The 17,264-nt window shown below is 37.2% G+C and overlaps 1 protein-coding gene across 1 annotated transcript in view; it reads left to right on the top strand.

Moving 5' to 3' along the window:
- The window catches only part of LOC126092653 (neural-cadherin-like), a 314,704-nt gene that overhangs the window by 82,361 nt on the left and 215,079 nt on the right, over nt 1-17,264 (top strand). Inside the window, exon 11 of the mRNA XM_049908375.1 lies at nt 4,782-4,945. Within this exon, the coding sequence (XP_049764332.1) occupies nt 4,782-4,945 (164 nt within the window). The remainder of the gene's footprint in view (nt 1-4,781; nt 4,946-17,264) is intronic.

Here is a 17,264-nt window from a genome sequence, read left to right as displayed (position 1 = left end):
TGGGCTTTTATTTTTCATCTTTTTACCACATGGTGTGGTTTCTTGTAGAGCTTGCTCGGAAATGCCTGGCAGGGTGTCGAAATAATCATCTTAGGCTTGAAGCTCTTTTTTCTTTTTCCCATGTTTGCTTTAATAATACGTATGTTTTTGGATAGGGTCTGCCTTTAGCAAAACACAATTCTGAAAATATGAGAAACCTGTTTCATTGTAAATGTAAATGTGTGCTCATGTGTTGTAAACTGACGACATCCATACAATATTTATTGTTCCACGGATGAATAAATAAATAAATAAATAAATAAAACCAAACATGTTTCACTGCAGTTGCAGCATCTTGATTGGGCTTTTATTTTTAAAACTAATCCCTGTGATGCCATGAAAATCATTCAGATGGTTGCTATTATGGAGCAATTTAGATTCAGTGTGCTTAAGTTGCAAAGGCGAAGGGTGATTCATTTCAAGGAAAGAAACTACAAGGACTGTTTCTTATAACATGGCTTCAGTATGGGATATGATTGTTCTCACCTCTTTCACTGAAAGATCAGAAGAAACTACCAGCTGATTCAGCACCTCCCACAGTGCATTGGTGTAATCTATGGCACTGCCAGTAAGCTGCTGTGTGTGTACTGTAAGGTCATAGACCTACTGCTTCTGTCAGGGACCATCCATGCAGCCATTCTAGAAAAGAGCACATCTTACAGTAGTAAATCAAATGACAAACAATTAATGACAAATTCTTCAATTAAGTCTAAACTGTAGTTGAATATTACCAAACATTTGACCAAAACTGATACAACTGCACTCTGCTGCCAACATGCAACTGGCCTATAGAGTGATTAAATACTTATCAGAATTTAACAGGACAACTAGTTAGGATGGGGTATAGAAAGCTGGGTCCAGTTGTCATCAAGCAGATTTGGTGAACCATTAGACAAATAGAAAATAAAAACTGCAAACAATTTCAAATTTATTTCATAAAAACTAGTAAATTAGACTTTAACTATCTTGGAATAGATGGGTGTCAATAAGACCAAGAGAGACATCTGCTGCCAAATTTTTGTTGCTTCTGTCAGAAAGTGAGTGCTCCTTTTCAAGCACAGCACCACTTTCAACTCCTCTAAGGACAGGCAGCACTCTCTGCTCGACTCACAAATGCTGTGTAACTGGAGGAGAAGCACAGCAGGGAATTTAAAATCAAGGACTGTGACTCTTAATGAGCAAGCACAAATGTGTCAAAATCAGTTCACAGATTATAGAGCAATAATGTGAGTGGTGAATATAAATATATAAGATGAAGAGAAAATGGCAAAGAATGATCAGAAAAATACAAAAAGTTTACAATAAACAGAGACAATCTGTTGGATATGTGGGAGGGGAGGCTAAGAATAATTTTTTTAAAAAAATAGATTGACTACTTATGATAAAATGGCCCATGTAATATAGCAGACACTCAGATCTCTTGAGTCATGCAGTAGACCATGTTCAACAACTGTGTAATGGACATCCCCAAAGTGGATAATTTACCTTTGTCCATTCATGTCAGCATTGTCACAGTTATGCCTATGTGAAATGCTGTGCTCTGTGCTGGAAAATGATGAGAACTTCCCAATGTGGCCTTGCCTTTAATGTTGAGTTTTTCCTGTAATGAGCCTGGAGTATATGTTGTTATGGATGAGTAAAAGAGGCTGGATTATGTAGTCATAGAATACATTTTACAGTGTGACTTTTGTCCCACTTCACTCCTGTCTGTATGTCCCCTACTTCACTTATATTATACTCACAGTCTCTTTGTCTGTTCTATCTCCCCTCTTAGTCCACTCTTTCATGTCATTGTACATCAAAGACAACTCACCCTGCTTGCACCAAAGTGATCGCACCGATGCCATATTCCAATACTGTGTACTTGCTGTTCCTCCTTCCCAGCCACCAGCAACACTTTTCCCTCTAACCCTCCCTTCCCATTCCCCACTTTTCTTCCCTCACACACTTCTCTGTGTATGACCTCTCACTTCAATCAAGCTGCAGTACCAGCACAATGTAGCTGGATGGTAAAATATAGCCATTCTTCTCATTACATGCTTGTGCTTGTACATTGTTAGTGTGAAGGCTCATTCAAAAGCTTAGCAACATTTTTGTCTTGTTTATGTGCCTATCAATCACTCAACACCTCAGTTATGTGGTGAGTTAAACATACAGCTTCCTCTACTTATATTACACCAAAAACTTTCCATTCCCATATTTACATGTAACTTATCTTCTGGGCCAAACCATAAACACATCAGACTGACAGTTTTGGGAAACAGGATGACACTGTCAGCTTTTGCATGGGCCACATGGAAGAGGCATTTTCCAAAAGCTGTGCCCAATGCCTTGATACATATCTATTGATATTTTTGTGGTCTGGACTCATTATGAAGAATGGCTCTTCTACTTCCGTCTACAGCTTAACTTTTTTTTTTCCAGACTGAGATTCACATAATCCCCAAAATCCCAACTCATCTTCATGCGTGCTGATCTCCAAAACTCCAAGAATGGTAAACATATCTACCCCAAGACCAATAACAATTCCAAGGCATTTCGCTCTCTTTTATACATCACTGGCCTTGTCCACAAACAATATCATTGACAGTCTCCTCCACTGTCTCCAAACAAACCACCACTCAGAAGCATCCAGTCATCACTCAGTAACATACATGCCTTGAATGATTCAGTGCAACACACTACTATCTCAATACAAGTCTCATCTGATAGGAATTGTTGACCCTTCAAGGCCTTTTTTTAAGGGATCAAAGGTGAAATAATTGCTTGGGGAGAGATCAGAACTTTAGATGCTCAAGTCTCTCATACTTGAGATGGCATAACTTCTGTGTTACGACACTTGCCATATTGGAACATGTGTTGTCATGAAGCAGCAGCACCCCTTGTTGCAGTTCTTCTGAATGTTTTGCCTTAATTGCAACACCATAATTTCTCCACCATTGCATAGTACTGTTCACCAGTGATGGAGACACCAGGTTCCGTGTAATCAATAATCAAGGGGCCCGGTAATCAAGAAACAGAGTGGGCATTACCTTTCCAGCAGAGCGCTGTCTCTTGAACTTTGTTGGGTGCAGGGGATGATGGATGACAGCCATACTTTTAACTTCAGTTCCCAGCAGTGGTACCAGCTTTCATTACCTGCAGCAATGTGTGTCAAGGAATATGTTGCCTTCAACATTGAAATGCATCAGGTGCTTCAGACAAACAGCCATCTGGTTTGCAGCTTGATCGGCATTCAGTACTGAGGTATTCACTGGCTGCAAACCATATGGCACCCTAATTCCAGCCGGGTAATGTATTGCATGCTACCGAAGCTGATGTCAAGATCCTTTACTATCACAGAAAAGGTTTTGCACCAGTCCACCCTAATTGCATCACCAACTGTCTACGTATTTTTGTCCATAATGGTGAGGCAAGCCTCCCAAATCAATCACCATCTTTTATCAGGTCAATCCAGCAAGGAACTGTCATGACTTCCTTGCATGCTAAGTCACTCTTTAGTGGATTCAGAACCGAGGAACAGATTCTTTTCATGAACAGAGGATTCAGATATTAATTTATTCTAGATGTAATATCAAACAGTAAAAATAATTCATAACTTTGTTGCTGTATTTGCATTGGCAGTTGCTAACAGTAGATGTGAATGTAGAAGTGTATACAGATATAAAAGATTTATAAATCTCTCACTCTTCAATATAATGTCTGTTCAGAAGATGTTGAGCCCTGGCCACTCTGAAAGTCTGTAAATGTTATTCAGCTGGCAAACACTCAAAATGGGATCAGTGCATGAATGTTTTAACTTAAGTATATCCCTACTGGAGCTCTGGAGAGGGGATGTTTGCATCTTATTGGCAGTGGTGTAATCATTCATGGCAGCACCCTCGTGCTGCAGTGGCAACTGTAGCAAATGCAGCAGCATAACTGGTAGCATGTGTGTTTGAAAATGTGGGTGACCAGATAGCAGCCAATACTGCAGGAACTTGGTGCACAATTCCACAGTGGTCGTTTTCAACAGACATTCTGCCCCTTACACATTCTTCGTTCTCCAATGGATGTCTGCTGGTGTTTATCCTCCAGCAGCCAAGAAAAGAATAATAGCACATTGGTCCTGTTTGGATGAATTTGGTAATAACGTCGCCATAGTTCACATTTTCACATTTACCGCATACTTGTCGGAAAGACACAAATCCCTTGCCTACATGTCAGTGCATGCATACTGACATCAGAGTTATACTGTGTTGCATATATGCTGCAGTAGTGCCCTTCAAACAGAAAGTTTTTGATCGCCCTTTATAAGTCCTGGTTGGAGCATATTTCTCCTGAGCATTTAACATTCATACGGTTCATAATTGATCTCTCATGGAACCAAGCCAAGATTTTTATATAAAAATAAAATACAAAAACGCAGGAGGAAGTAACATGATGGAAATTAACTGTTTCTGCTAACTTTCTCTGTTTTATGTCAGTCAGGTGTGTTACAGTCCAGTCAAAACAGCATCATTTGTTGTTGTTGTTGCAAAGTCATTAAAAAGTGCACATAGAGCATGTGTGAGTAGAGACTACTGTGATGCATAAAAGTAGCATTTAAGTATTAACCCTGCATTCTATTCTTGTTTACATAATTTCACAGATTGAAACTGTAAACCATTTTAGTTAGAGTATAATGGAACATTGAGGCATCAAACAACGAAGAATACTAAAAGTTACTGGATGCTTGCACTTTTTTTCTTTTATGTTAATAGGTTCATACTTCAGAAGCTGAAATTGGCAGAGTCTTTGTTGATGATGCGGATGATTGGGACTTTCCTGATAAAAGGTTCTTTTGGCATGGACATCAGCCTGATAAATTTATACTTGATGAGAAATCAGGAATGATAAAAATCAAGAAAGGTATAGAAGCAGGAAGGTGAGGATGTACTTTTCACTGTTCTTGAATATCTTAATTATAAAGATTAATCACAAGGAAAAGTGTTTGTCAGAGAGATCTTTTGTAGCCATTGCCTTGACTGAATTTTTTTTTCACTTCCTAGCTCAAAAGGCAACAGTCTTCAGCTTCATATCTCAGTAATAATACTAGTTAATGCTTATGCCCAGAAAAAAGACAGTGTCAAATAAAATTAATACCAAACAAGCAATTTTGTAACTGTCTAGTATCAGACACAATACCATAAAGGAAGGAAAAGAAAAGAAACCCTATGATCAGGCCCTGAGGACTATGCTCTAGTTGACTGATCACTGTGTCATTCTCAGTCTTTCATCATTGCATGTGTATGGAGGAGCATGGGATCAGCACACCACACTCTCAGCCATTGTCAACGTTCTGATCTTGGAGTCAGTACATCTCAATCAGTTAGCTCCTCAACTGGCATTACGAGGTTGAGTGCACCCTGGTCCAGTACTCTCACCAAGGAAAAATCCCTGGCAGTCCTGGAAATTGACCCCAGGTTCCCTGCATGAGTGTCTGTCATGTTGACTGCTTGGCTACCGAGGCAAATATTTTAGGAAATGTTTTGTTGTTCTGTTTAATCTTAAACTCTTCCATGAGTTGTTAATCTGCCCATGTAAGCAGCAACATAAAGCAGCCACACTCCTGCACGTGACAATATGTGAAAGGACATTAAGTTTTTATAAATTGATCTGTGCAGAATTATTCTGATAAGAAAACAATAGGAAGAAGTGAGGTGAATCAAAAATACAAGATGGGGTGGATTCTGATATATGGAGGCAGTTACGGTCGCAGAATAGCACAAAACATTTCTAGTATCTGAGACAGCTTTATAGCTGTTGCTCACATTCAACCTGCATTGCCTCTTTCTGCTGTGGAGAAGTCATATGCGCAAGATAGTGAATCTTTCTCATCAAATGATTGTGTTACAATCGTGAAAGGTACAAATGGTGTAGCAAAAAATCAAGCAAATGACGCTATCAGACACATGAAAGTGACACTCAGTAAGTTAAAGATGATTTTTTGTAATATTTTACCTTGTTTCTATTGGAAAGTCAGTGGTTATAACAAATGTTAATTTTTGTATAATAAAACAGTCCCAACCACATAAAGATGTTTGTTTATTTACTGGTGAGTAGTTTCCACCACTGTTCTGGTCATCAGACTGCTTACTACATGGGAGTCTGCTGAAGCTGGTGAAGAGTAGGCACCACTCTAGAACACACATAACCAGTGGTTATATGCCTTTTAGAGTGGTGTCTGCTCTTCATCAGCTTCAGCAGACTTCCATGGAGTAAACAGTCTGGTGATGACCAAAACAGTGGTCAAAGCCAGTCAGCAGTAAATAAATAAACATCTTTATCGTGTTGGGACGGTTTTATTACAAAACAATTTAAAAGTTAATTAACATTAAAGTAAACAGGTGACTAAAACGATTGAAAATGCAAAATTGAAAATTACAGACCAATCTTAACACTACCTGTCTTCTCCAAAATAGTTGAAAAAGTCATATATAACAAAATTATAAATTTTCTCAGTAAGCACAACCTAAGGTTTGAAAATCAGAATGACATTCTTAGAATGTAAATTAACTGACACAGTATCCGCTCAGATAATTAACGAGGCAGTAAGTGGCATCGATAACAAACAACATGTTGCAGGTATATACCTTGACTTTGAGAAATCTTTGACTGTGTGAACGCAACTATCTTCTTAGATAAGCTATGGAACATTGGCATCAGAGGCACTGCTCATGACGTAATGAAGTCCTACGTTAGTAACCAAAAACAGTTTGCACTGCTTAAAACTGAAAGTGGTGTTCACAAATCCAAAATCAGTATTCCAAAATATGGAGTGCCCCAGGGCTGTGTACTGAGTTCTCTTCTGTTTTTCATTTATGTAAATGACATAGAATATTGCACTCAGAGTTACTAAGTAGTTCTGTATGAAGATGATATGCCTGTCTTGTGTAAAAAGGAATCATTTAATGAAATAAAGACCCATTATAATAATGTGATAAATGAAATTGTTCAATACTTTACAATGAAAGCCACTTAAATGTAAACACCAGTAAAACATGTCTCATGGAGATCAACAAGAGTAGTTTTAATGGTGAAATTCAACTATACGTAGGCATTGGAGTGGTTTTAATGATGAAATTAAACTATAAATAGGCATTGGATTAGTAAAAAAAGAGTTTAGCAAAAAGTTCCTCGGTTTAACAGTTCAAAACAATCTGAAATGGGGCACACATGTTGACACTCTAGCATGCACATTGTCTAAGAATATATTTGCAGTTAATGTGATTAGCAAGTTCTTCAAAGACACCATTGTCCTAAAGTCTACATCCAATGCTTTATTTTACTCTCAGCTGAATAATGAAATAGAAATTTGGGGAGCAACAACCAAAGCAAATCAAAATAAGCTATTGCTACTTCAGAAAATTGCTATAAGAATCATCTGAGGAGAAAAATGTTAAGGGATAATGCCATGGTTTGTTTACAAAAACTAGTATGCTAATCATAGTAAACAATATGCAGGTTTAAAATTATCCAATGCACTACCCAGGGCAGTTATGACCCTTCCCACAATGAAGCTTAAAATTCAACTAAAGAAATTCCTGCTACAAAATTCCTTTTACACATTAGAAGAATATCATACTTACATGCAGAATAAGAAATGTTTTGAAAAAAATATTTAAATACTGTTAAGCAAGCCATTTTCTTTGTAGTCTTATCATTTTGTTAATCAATGACACATTCAGAAGTATATAGTATTGTGTTATGTGTCAAGTATTGTAACCTGTTTTTGTGCATATGCAATGAATCATTCAATGTTGAATAAATTATTATTATTATTATTATTAATATTATTACTATGCACATTTTGACAGAGGCAGCTTTTATATTTTCAACTGGAATTTTGAAGAATCAGGCAGCTTGTAGGGAAAATGATGACATTATTTATTTTAAATGCACAAATTTACCTTTTTACCTTACAGTGGTGACAGACTGTTAAAATTTGTAAAACAAGGTTTTGATTATCTTGTCATTTGGTTATAGGCCACCCTATTACTTTACCCACTTCTCATGCCTAAATCACACTTTGGAATATTGTACAAAATATATAGCATTGTAGCCTGTTCTTCCAAAGCATTTCTTCCAGGCATGTTGAAACATTATTTTGTTTCATGTCCAGTTGAAGAATTGAGAGGTGCTTAAACAATTTTAAATAATGAATATGATACTTTGAAATTATAGAAAAACCAGAATAGAATGTGGCAATATTATGAAAAGGGTTAGTTGTGACTCACCATATAGTGGAGATACTGACACTCAGATAGGCACAACAAAAAAGACTGTTAGAAAGTAAGCTTTTGGCCAAAAAGGCCTTCATCAGAAAAAGATAGCACACACACACACACACACACACACACACACACACACACACACACACAGACTATGGTCATGTGTATGCGAGTTCTATTTGTGTGTGCATGCGCACGTGCCTGTATGGAGAGTAGTAGTAGTTTTTTTTCCATCAGTTGGCAGCCTACCATGAATGCCTTTGTCATCACCTGTTGTCTTAACAGATGTCCTATCGTCCTGTCCCTTCTCCTTGACAGTGTTTTCCAGATATTCCTTTCCTCTCCAATTCTGTACAGAACCTCCTCATTCCTTACCTTATCAGTCCACCTAATTTTCAACATTCATCTATAGCACCACATCTCAAATACTTCAATTTTCTTCTGTTTAGTTTTCCCACAGTGTTAAGTTTCTGCTGTTCTCATTTCTCCTACTTCTCATTACTTTTGTCTTCCTTCGATTTACTCTCAATTCATATTCTGTCCTTATTAGACTGTTCATTCCATTCAGCAGATCATGTAATTCTTCTTCACTTTCAGTCAGCATAGCAGTGTCATCAGTGCATCATATCATTGATATTCTTCCATCTTGAATTTTAATTGCACTCTTGAACCCTTCTTTTATTTCCATCATTGCTTCTTTGATATACAGATTGAACAATATGGATGTAAGACTACATCCCTATCTTACACCCTTTTTAATCAGAGCACTTCATTCTTGGTCATCCCCTCATATATTCCCTCTTTGTTCTTGTACATATTGTATATTATCTGTGTCTCCCTACAGCTCACCCCTATTTTTGTCAGAATTTCAAACATCTTGCACCATTTGACATTGTCAAATGCTTTTTGCAGGTCAACAAATCCCATGAATGTGTCTTGATTTTTCTTTAGTCTTGCTTCCGTTATCAGCTGCAATGTTAGAATAGCCTCTCTGGTGCCTTTACCTTTCATAAAGCCAAACTGATCATCATCTACCACATCCTCGATTTTCTTTTCCATTCTACTGTACATTATTCTTGTCCGCAATTTGGATGCTTGAGCTGTTAAGCTGATTTTGTGATAATTCTCACACTTCTTAGCTCTTGCAGTCTTCAGAGTTGCGTAGATGATATTTTTTCGAAACCCAAATGGTATGTCGCTAGACTCATACATGCTACATACCAATGTGAATAGTCGTTTTGTTGCCACTTCCCCCAATGATTTTAGAAATTCTGATTGAATGTTATCTATCGCTGCAAAGCTGTCTTAAATTCTGATTCTAATACTGGATCCCCTGTCTCTTCTAAATCAATTCCTGTTTCTTCTTCTATCACATCAGACAAATCTTTCTCATGTTAGAGACCTTTGATGTCCTCTTTCCACCTACCCACTCTCCCTTCTGCATTTAACACTGGAATTACCATTACACTCTTAACATTACCATCCATGCTTTTAATTTTGCTGAAGGTCATTTTGATTTTCCTATATGCTGAATCAGTTCTTCCAACAGTCATTTCTTTTTTGATATTTTCACATTTTTCATGCAGCCATTTCATCTTAGCTTTCCTGACCTTCCTATTTCTTTCACTTCTCAGCGACTTATATTTCTGTATTCCTGAATTTCCCTAAACATTTTTGTACTTCTTTCTTACATTGATCAACTGAAGTATTTCTTCTGTTGCCCGTGGTTTCTTTGCAGTTATTTTCTTTGTACCTATGGTTTCCTTTCCAACTTCTATGGTTGCCCTTTTTATAGATGTCTATTCCTCTTCAACTGTACTGCTTACTGGGGTATTCCTTATTCCTGTATCCATAGCCTTAGAGAATTTCAAGTGTATCTTGTCATTCCTGAGTACTTCTGCATCCCACTTCTTTGCGTATTGGTTCTTCCTGAGAGATTAACTTCAGCCTGCTCTTCATCACTACTACATTGTGATCTGAGTCTATATCTGCTCCTAGGTATGCCTTACAACCCAGTATCTGCTTACGGAGTCTCTGTCCAATCATGATGTAATCTAACTGAAATCTTCTCATGTAACCTAGCCTTTTCCAAGTATACCTCCTCCTATTGTGATTCTTGAAGAGAGTATTCACTATTACTAACTGAAATTTATTACAGAACTCAATTAGTCTTTCTCCTCTCTCATTCCTTGTCCCAAGCCCATATTCTCCTGTAACTTTTTCTTCTACTCCTTCCCCTACAACTGTGTTCCAGCCCTCCATGACTATTAGATTTTCCTCTCCCTTTACATACTGCATAACTCTTTCAATATCTTCATATACTTTCTCTATCTCTTCTCCTCAGCTTGCGATGTCGTCATGTATACTTGAACTATCATTGTCAGCATTGGTTTGCTGCCGATTCTGATAAGAACAAACCTATCACTGAGCTGTTCACAGTAACACACTCTCTGCCCTACCTTCCTATTCATTATGAATCCTGCTCCTGTTATACCATTTTCTGCTGCTGTTGATATTACCATGTACCCATCTGACCAGAAATCCCTGTCTTCTTTCCATTTCACTTCACTCATCCCCACAATATCTAGACCGGGCCTTTGCATTTCCCCTTTCAGAATTTCTAGCTTCCCTACCAAATTCCACACCCCAACTCATAGAACGTCATCCTGTCGTTGGTCATTCAATCTTTTTCTCATGATCTCCTACCCCTTGGCAGTCCCTCCCAGAGATCTGAATGAGGTACTATTGTGGAATCTTTTGCCAATGGAGAGATCATCATTTTCAATTACAGGCCATATGCCATGTGGATACAAGTTATGTGTCTTTAATGCAGTGGTTTCCATTGCCTTCTGCATCCTTATGCCATAGATCATTGCTAATTCTTCAGCCTTTAGGGGCAATTTCCCACTCCAAGGACAAGAGAGTGCCCTGAACCTCTGTTCACTACTCCGCCCTCTTTGACATCAGCATTAGCAGAATAAGGGTGACTTCTTAAGCAGGAAGTTTTTGACCGCCAGTGCTGATTATTAATCATAGTTTAAGTGGTGGCAGGCTTCGAACCTGGGACCAGGGACATTTTGCTTACTAGTCAAAGACACTACTCCTAGACCACAGGTTTATTTTAGTAAATACTGAGTATATCCATGTATTGTCTCAGAACAGTTTAATGGTGATGAGGTTGCAAATAATATATTCCATTATTGTACCAATTTCAGGACACACATAGGAATTTTTTTTGCAAAATGTTAAAATACAGAGCTATTACATTTTGAATAAAACATAAAAGAGAAGAATTATAAGTAATGTGTTACACATTGGGTTAGGAAGTTATTTTGATTAACCAATAACACTGTATTATTTGACTTTTATGCAACATACTGTTTTTCTGAGTGGACTTTTATGTGTGCACTGCCCTTCCTGCGTTCTAGCACAGCCTACCCAGATTTTTCTAGAAACTCGAATTTTATATTTTGAATATTGTAGTAACTAAAATATATTCCTTGAATAAGTATCAATTTTTTGAACATTAAGTCTACAAGAAAGTAACAATGGCATTTTAGTTATACCACAAAATTTTTGAATAGTAATACTTCCTGAAGTGCAAAATTCTTAAAGTATATAGATATATATAGTATAGAAACAGAGTTTTTAAATGAGGTGAATCAATCCTGAAACAAACTATTATAAGTGGGGTCAGATTTCTGAGTGCACATGGTTTCCACAAAGCCTAGTTTTGAATATTTCCTCAAAGAAAATGTTTTTACACAAAATGCGTATCCTGTTCAAGTCACAAAGGGTGTGTGGGAAGAGCAATTGTTGGTAAGCCTCCACACAAGCTCAAATCTCTCTGATTTGCCTTCATGGTCTTTTAATAAAATATATGTATATACAGTGAAGTAATATATTGGTTGGCTCATCTAGGGACATATAATTCCAGAATTTTAACTGTAAACCACTCTGTGGTGTATAACACTTCTCTTGCAATCTCTCCTACCAGAGTTGGATGAGCATTCCATAACATTTTTGCACTTACTGAATGACCCTGCAATGAAAGGCACTGTTACTCTTTGAGTTTTCTCAGTATCATCTGTCAGTCTTATCTGTTAAGAGTCGCAGACTGATGAGCAATATCAAATTACTGGTCAAACAAGGATTTTGAATGCTACTTCTTTTGTGAGTGAATTACACTTCACATGTACATCTTCATGGCTACTCTGCAATTCACACTTAAATGCCTATTTTCTAACATTTCACTTTTGAATAGTGAAGGAAAAATGAACACTTGAATTTCTCCATGGAAGTTCTGATTTCTCTTATTTTATTGTGATGATCATTGCTACTTATGTCAGTGTGTGTCAACAAAATAGTTTCCCATTCAGAGGAGAAAGCTGGTGACTGAAACTTCATGAAAAGTGCAATGAAAAACATCTTTATTTTAGTGACTGCCATTGCAACTCACGTATCACATCCAAGGTGCTTTTTCCCCCTGTTTCGTAGTAATACAAACTGAGCTGCCCTTCTTTGAACTTTTTCAGTGTCCTCCATCAATCCTCTCTGGTAAAGATGACATACCATACAACAGTACTATAGCAGAGGATGGACAAGCATAGTGTACGCAGTACCTTTCATCGATTTGTCTTCTATGTGTTCTGCCAATAAAACACAGCCTTTGGTTTGCCTTCCCCACACCCATTATCAACTGATCATTTCAGTTTAAGTTGTTTGTATTTTCAATCCCTTGATAGCCTTTAAATTTGTGTGGTTTATCGTGTAACAAAAATTTAAAGGATCCCTTAGTACTCATGTGGATGGCCTCACACTATTCATTATGTAGGGTCAATTGCCACTTTTTACATACCATATATCTTGTGTAGATCATTTTGCAATTTGTTTTGATCTCCCAATGACTTTACTAGATGATAACTGACAGCATCATTCTCAGACAATCTAAAAGGAGTGCTCAGATTACCTCCTAAATCATTTATGTAGATTAGGAACAGCACAAGGCCTATAACACTTACCAGGTGTAGAAGTATGAAACCGTTATTTCCCTATAGATGGTGCAAGCTGTCAGTGTAGGTCCCATGAGACTGCATCTGCAGTGCCATCGGCTTCCTTTAATGGCTGACAACAAATGTCAACACACAGTAACCCAAGTTCCGTTCATTGATATCTGTGGCTATGAACTACGATTTGTGGACAGCATTGGTTTTCTGTTATTGTTCAAAGAAAACTGCTGCAGAGTCACATCAAATGCTTGTCATAGCTTTCAGTGAACGCACTCTAGGGAAACAAAGTGTTTTGAGTGGCTCAACAAATTCAAAAGTGGTGATTTTGTTGTGAGAAACAACGAGCGCAGGAAACCATCAAATAAGTTCAAAGACAATGAATTGCAGGCCTTGTTGGATGAAGATTATACCCAAACTCAACAGGAACTCGTGGAACAATTGAATGTGACATAGAAGCCGTTTCTCTTTGGTTGAAAGCTATGGGAAAGGTGTAGAAAGTAGAAAATGAGTTCCGCATGAACTGAATGAAAGAAGCAAGCAGATTGAAAGACAACTTGTGAAACGCTGCTCATGAGATACAAAAGAAAGTTGTTTCTCCATAAAATAATGACAGGTGATGAAAAATGGATATATTTTGAGAATCCTAAGCATTGTAAATCACAGGTGAATCAAGGCAAACCATCAACCAAATCGATTTGTAAAGAAGATAATGCTCCATATTTGGTGGCACCAGAAGGGAGTCATCTATTATGAGCTGCTAAAATCTGGTGAAACCATTGACACTGATCACTATCAACAGCAATTGATTGATTTAAATCAAACATTACGTGAAAAATGACCAGAATATGGAAAAAGGCAACACAAAGCCATATTGTCCAAGATAACACCTCATCAGCCCAGCAAAATGGGTCAGGAAAACAATCGAGGTGTTCAGTTGGGAAATACTAGGGCATGTGGCTTTTCTCCAGACTTGGTTCCATCGGATTATCACATATTTGCATCACTGGGACACGCTGTCATTGAACAATGCTTCAATTCTTATGAAAATGTACGAAAATGGGTGCCTCAAAAGAAGAACCGTTTTTTGGTGTGGTATTCATAGCCTGCAGGAGAGGTGGGAGAAATGTGTGAATAGCAATGGAAATTATTGTGAATAAAATGTTGTTTATCAGTTCCAAACAACATATGTGTAATTATTGGAATCAAATCCTGATTTCATACTTCTACACCTGGTACCTGGGGAATTCCAGATATCACTTCTCTTTTGTTGTATGACTCTCCATCAGTTATTTTCTGATGGAAATCATGAATCTAGTTGTGGAGCTGAGGCAGTACTCCATAGGCAAGCAGTCTAACTAGAAGCCACTTGTGAAGAATGGTATTGAAACCTAGAAATATATAATCAATTTGAGATCCCTTATCAATAGAATTCATTATGTCATGAGAATAAAGAACTAGATGTGTTGCACAAGAACAATATTTTCTGAATCCATTTTCTTTGAGGTAATTGATAATGTTTGAACACAGTATACATTCCAAAATCCTCCTGCAAATCGATACCAGTGGTGTGGGTCTGCAATTCAGTGGATTATTCCCATTTCCTTTCTTGAGTCTTGATGTGACCCATGCAACTTCCCTGTCCTTAGGTACAGATCTTTTGTTGAGCAAGCAGTTGTATGTTATTTCTGAGCATGGAGCTATTAGATTAGCATTCATTGAAAGGTGCCTAATTAATATACAAGCTGGACCAGAAGATTTGCCTTAATTAAGTGATATGAGTTGCTTCGCTGCACCAAGGATATCTCATTCTATGTAACATATGTGGACAGCTGCCCTAGATTCAAATTCAGAAATATTTATTTTCTCTTCGTTGATGAAGGTATTTTGGAAAACCATATTTTGTAACTCTGTTTTAGTGGTGCTGTCCTACTGTGCAGTGAAGTTGTTGTCTGAGTCTTGTCACTGGTGTACTTTACATATGGCCAGAATCTCTTTTGATTTCGAGACAGAGTTTCGTTTTGGAAACTACTGCTAAATTTCAAGCTCTGGTTAAACTTTGCCAATATTGGGGATTTTGAATTCTTTTACATTTGGCACACTTTTTTGTTGCTTCTACAACAATGTTTTGACCTGTTATGCATATCATGGAGTTTCAGTTCCATCTGCTATTAATTTATGTGGTATAAATCTTTCAATTGCTGTCAATGCTATTTCCCTGAATTCAAGCTAGGTCTGGTCAATGCTTACATAGTTTGTAAGGATTGGAGACCATCTCTCAGGAAAGCGTCAAGCAAATTTTTTTCTGATTTTCTAAATAGATGTATTTTGTGCTTATATTTTGTGGGTTTGGATGTTGTGGTATTCAGTCTCACTACAACAGTCTTATGTCCACTAATCCTTTTATCCATCATGATGCTCCCTGTGTACTCAGAATAATTTTTTGCTAAGAGGTCAAGTATATTTTCATAACTATTTATGCTTTGAGTGAGCTCCTGAACTAATTACTCAAACATATTTTCAGAGAAAGCACTTAGTACAATTTCAGATGATGGTTTGTGCCTGGCACTGGTTCTGAACATGTATTTTTGCTAATATATCAAGGGTAGATTGGAGTCACACCAACTACAACTGTATGAATGGGGTACCTATTTGATATGATACTAAAAGTTTCTTTGAACCTTTTAGCAACTGTATTAGCTGAACTGAGGAGTCTGTAAAAGGAATAAATTACTAATTTATTGTGGTTGTCAAGTATAACCCATACCCTTAGTACCTCACAGTAACTATCATCTTCAGTGTTGCTACAAGATAAACCACTTCTAACAGCAAGAAACACACCACCACCAACTGTATTTAACCTATCCTTTCAGAACTCCTGCAGATCTTTTGTAAAAGTTCCAGCAGAACTTATCTCTGGCTTTAACCAGCTTTCAGGACCTATAATGATTTAAGCTTGTAATCTTACCCTCCCACATATCGCCATTAAATTTCTCTTAGTCTCTTCATTATTTGCAAAAGCTTTGAGAGATGTAAGATATACAGAAGAAAAATTGTTTACTTATCTTCATTTTCTTTTGTTGTTGGCTCCAAGCCTTGCATCTAGGGTACAGTCTTGCAGCTGAAATTTTGATTTAATGTTGTGGGTTCCTAATGACCAAATAACTGATGAAGATTTGCCTGTATATTTCTTGAATTTTATTCTTTGTAAAAAACGGTATGGTATTTAATAATGTGACAATTTCCACTTAATGTTCCAAATTACATTGTTAGTGTTGATCATATAAAAACATCCGTCTCCATCAGAGGCACGCATGTCCATTACTCCCTACATTCTGTGGTACTCTCAGTATTCCAAAGAGTTTACAAACTTTCTTGACAAAAGAGTAATCTTTGCTAAAATATGTCATTATTTTATAAATGAATCCAGAAATAAATTTAATAATTGGCATTAGATTGTGCAGTTAATAATACGAATTTTAAATATGCCAGAAATTTTGTAATTTCAAATGTTTCTAAAAGAAGAGTAGTTTTAACTGCACATACAGAGTACTAACAAATTATTTCTTTTTACACATTGTAGTCTGAAATATAATACATCATATCCAAAATCGTATGAAATTCTTTCAGTGAAACAACCAAGAATGTTCACCTGTACGAGATTTGAGATTAATCCTGGTATCAGCTACTTCTATATAAAAAAAAATAATGCTAGAAAGGGTGTCCCATTACAAGCTTCAGTGCTCTCTATTAGCACTTGCAGCTCTGGTTCTTTCGCAACACTGACAATCTTTATCATTTCAGATAGCCACCAGAAACCAAAGACTTTCTCTTACAGTACAATACAATACACATCATTAGCACCAACATGAGCCACCACCTGCAGTTGGCTATCCCCTGTGCTCTACATGGCATCCAGAAAGAGCCACTCCACATCTGGAATGACTTTCCGTGGTATGAACAAAAA

Source organism: Schistocerca cancellata, chromosome 7, assembly GCF_023864275.1.
Source record: "Schistocerca cancellata isolate TAMUIC-IGC-003103 chromosome 7, iqSchCanc2.1, whole genome shotgun sequence".
In the NCBI taxonomy this organism is placed as follows: domain Eukaryota; kingdom Metazoa; phylum Arthropoda; class Insecta; order Orthoptera; family Acrididae; genus Schistocerca; species Schistocerca cancellata.
Note: the sequence above shows the minus strand (reverse complement) of the source record. Positions and strands in the feature narration are given on the sequence as shown.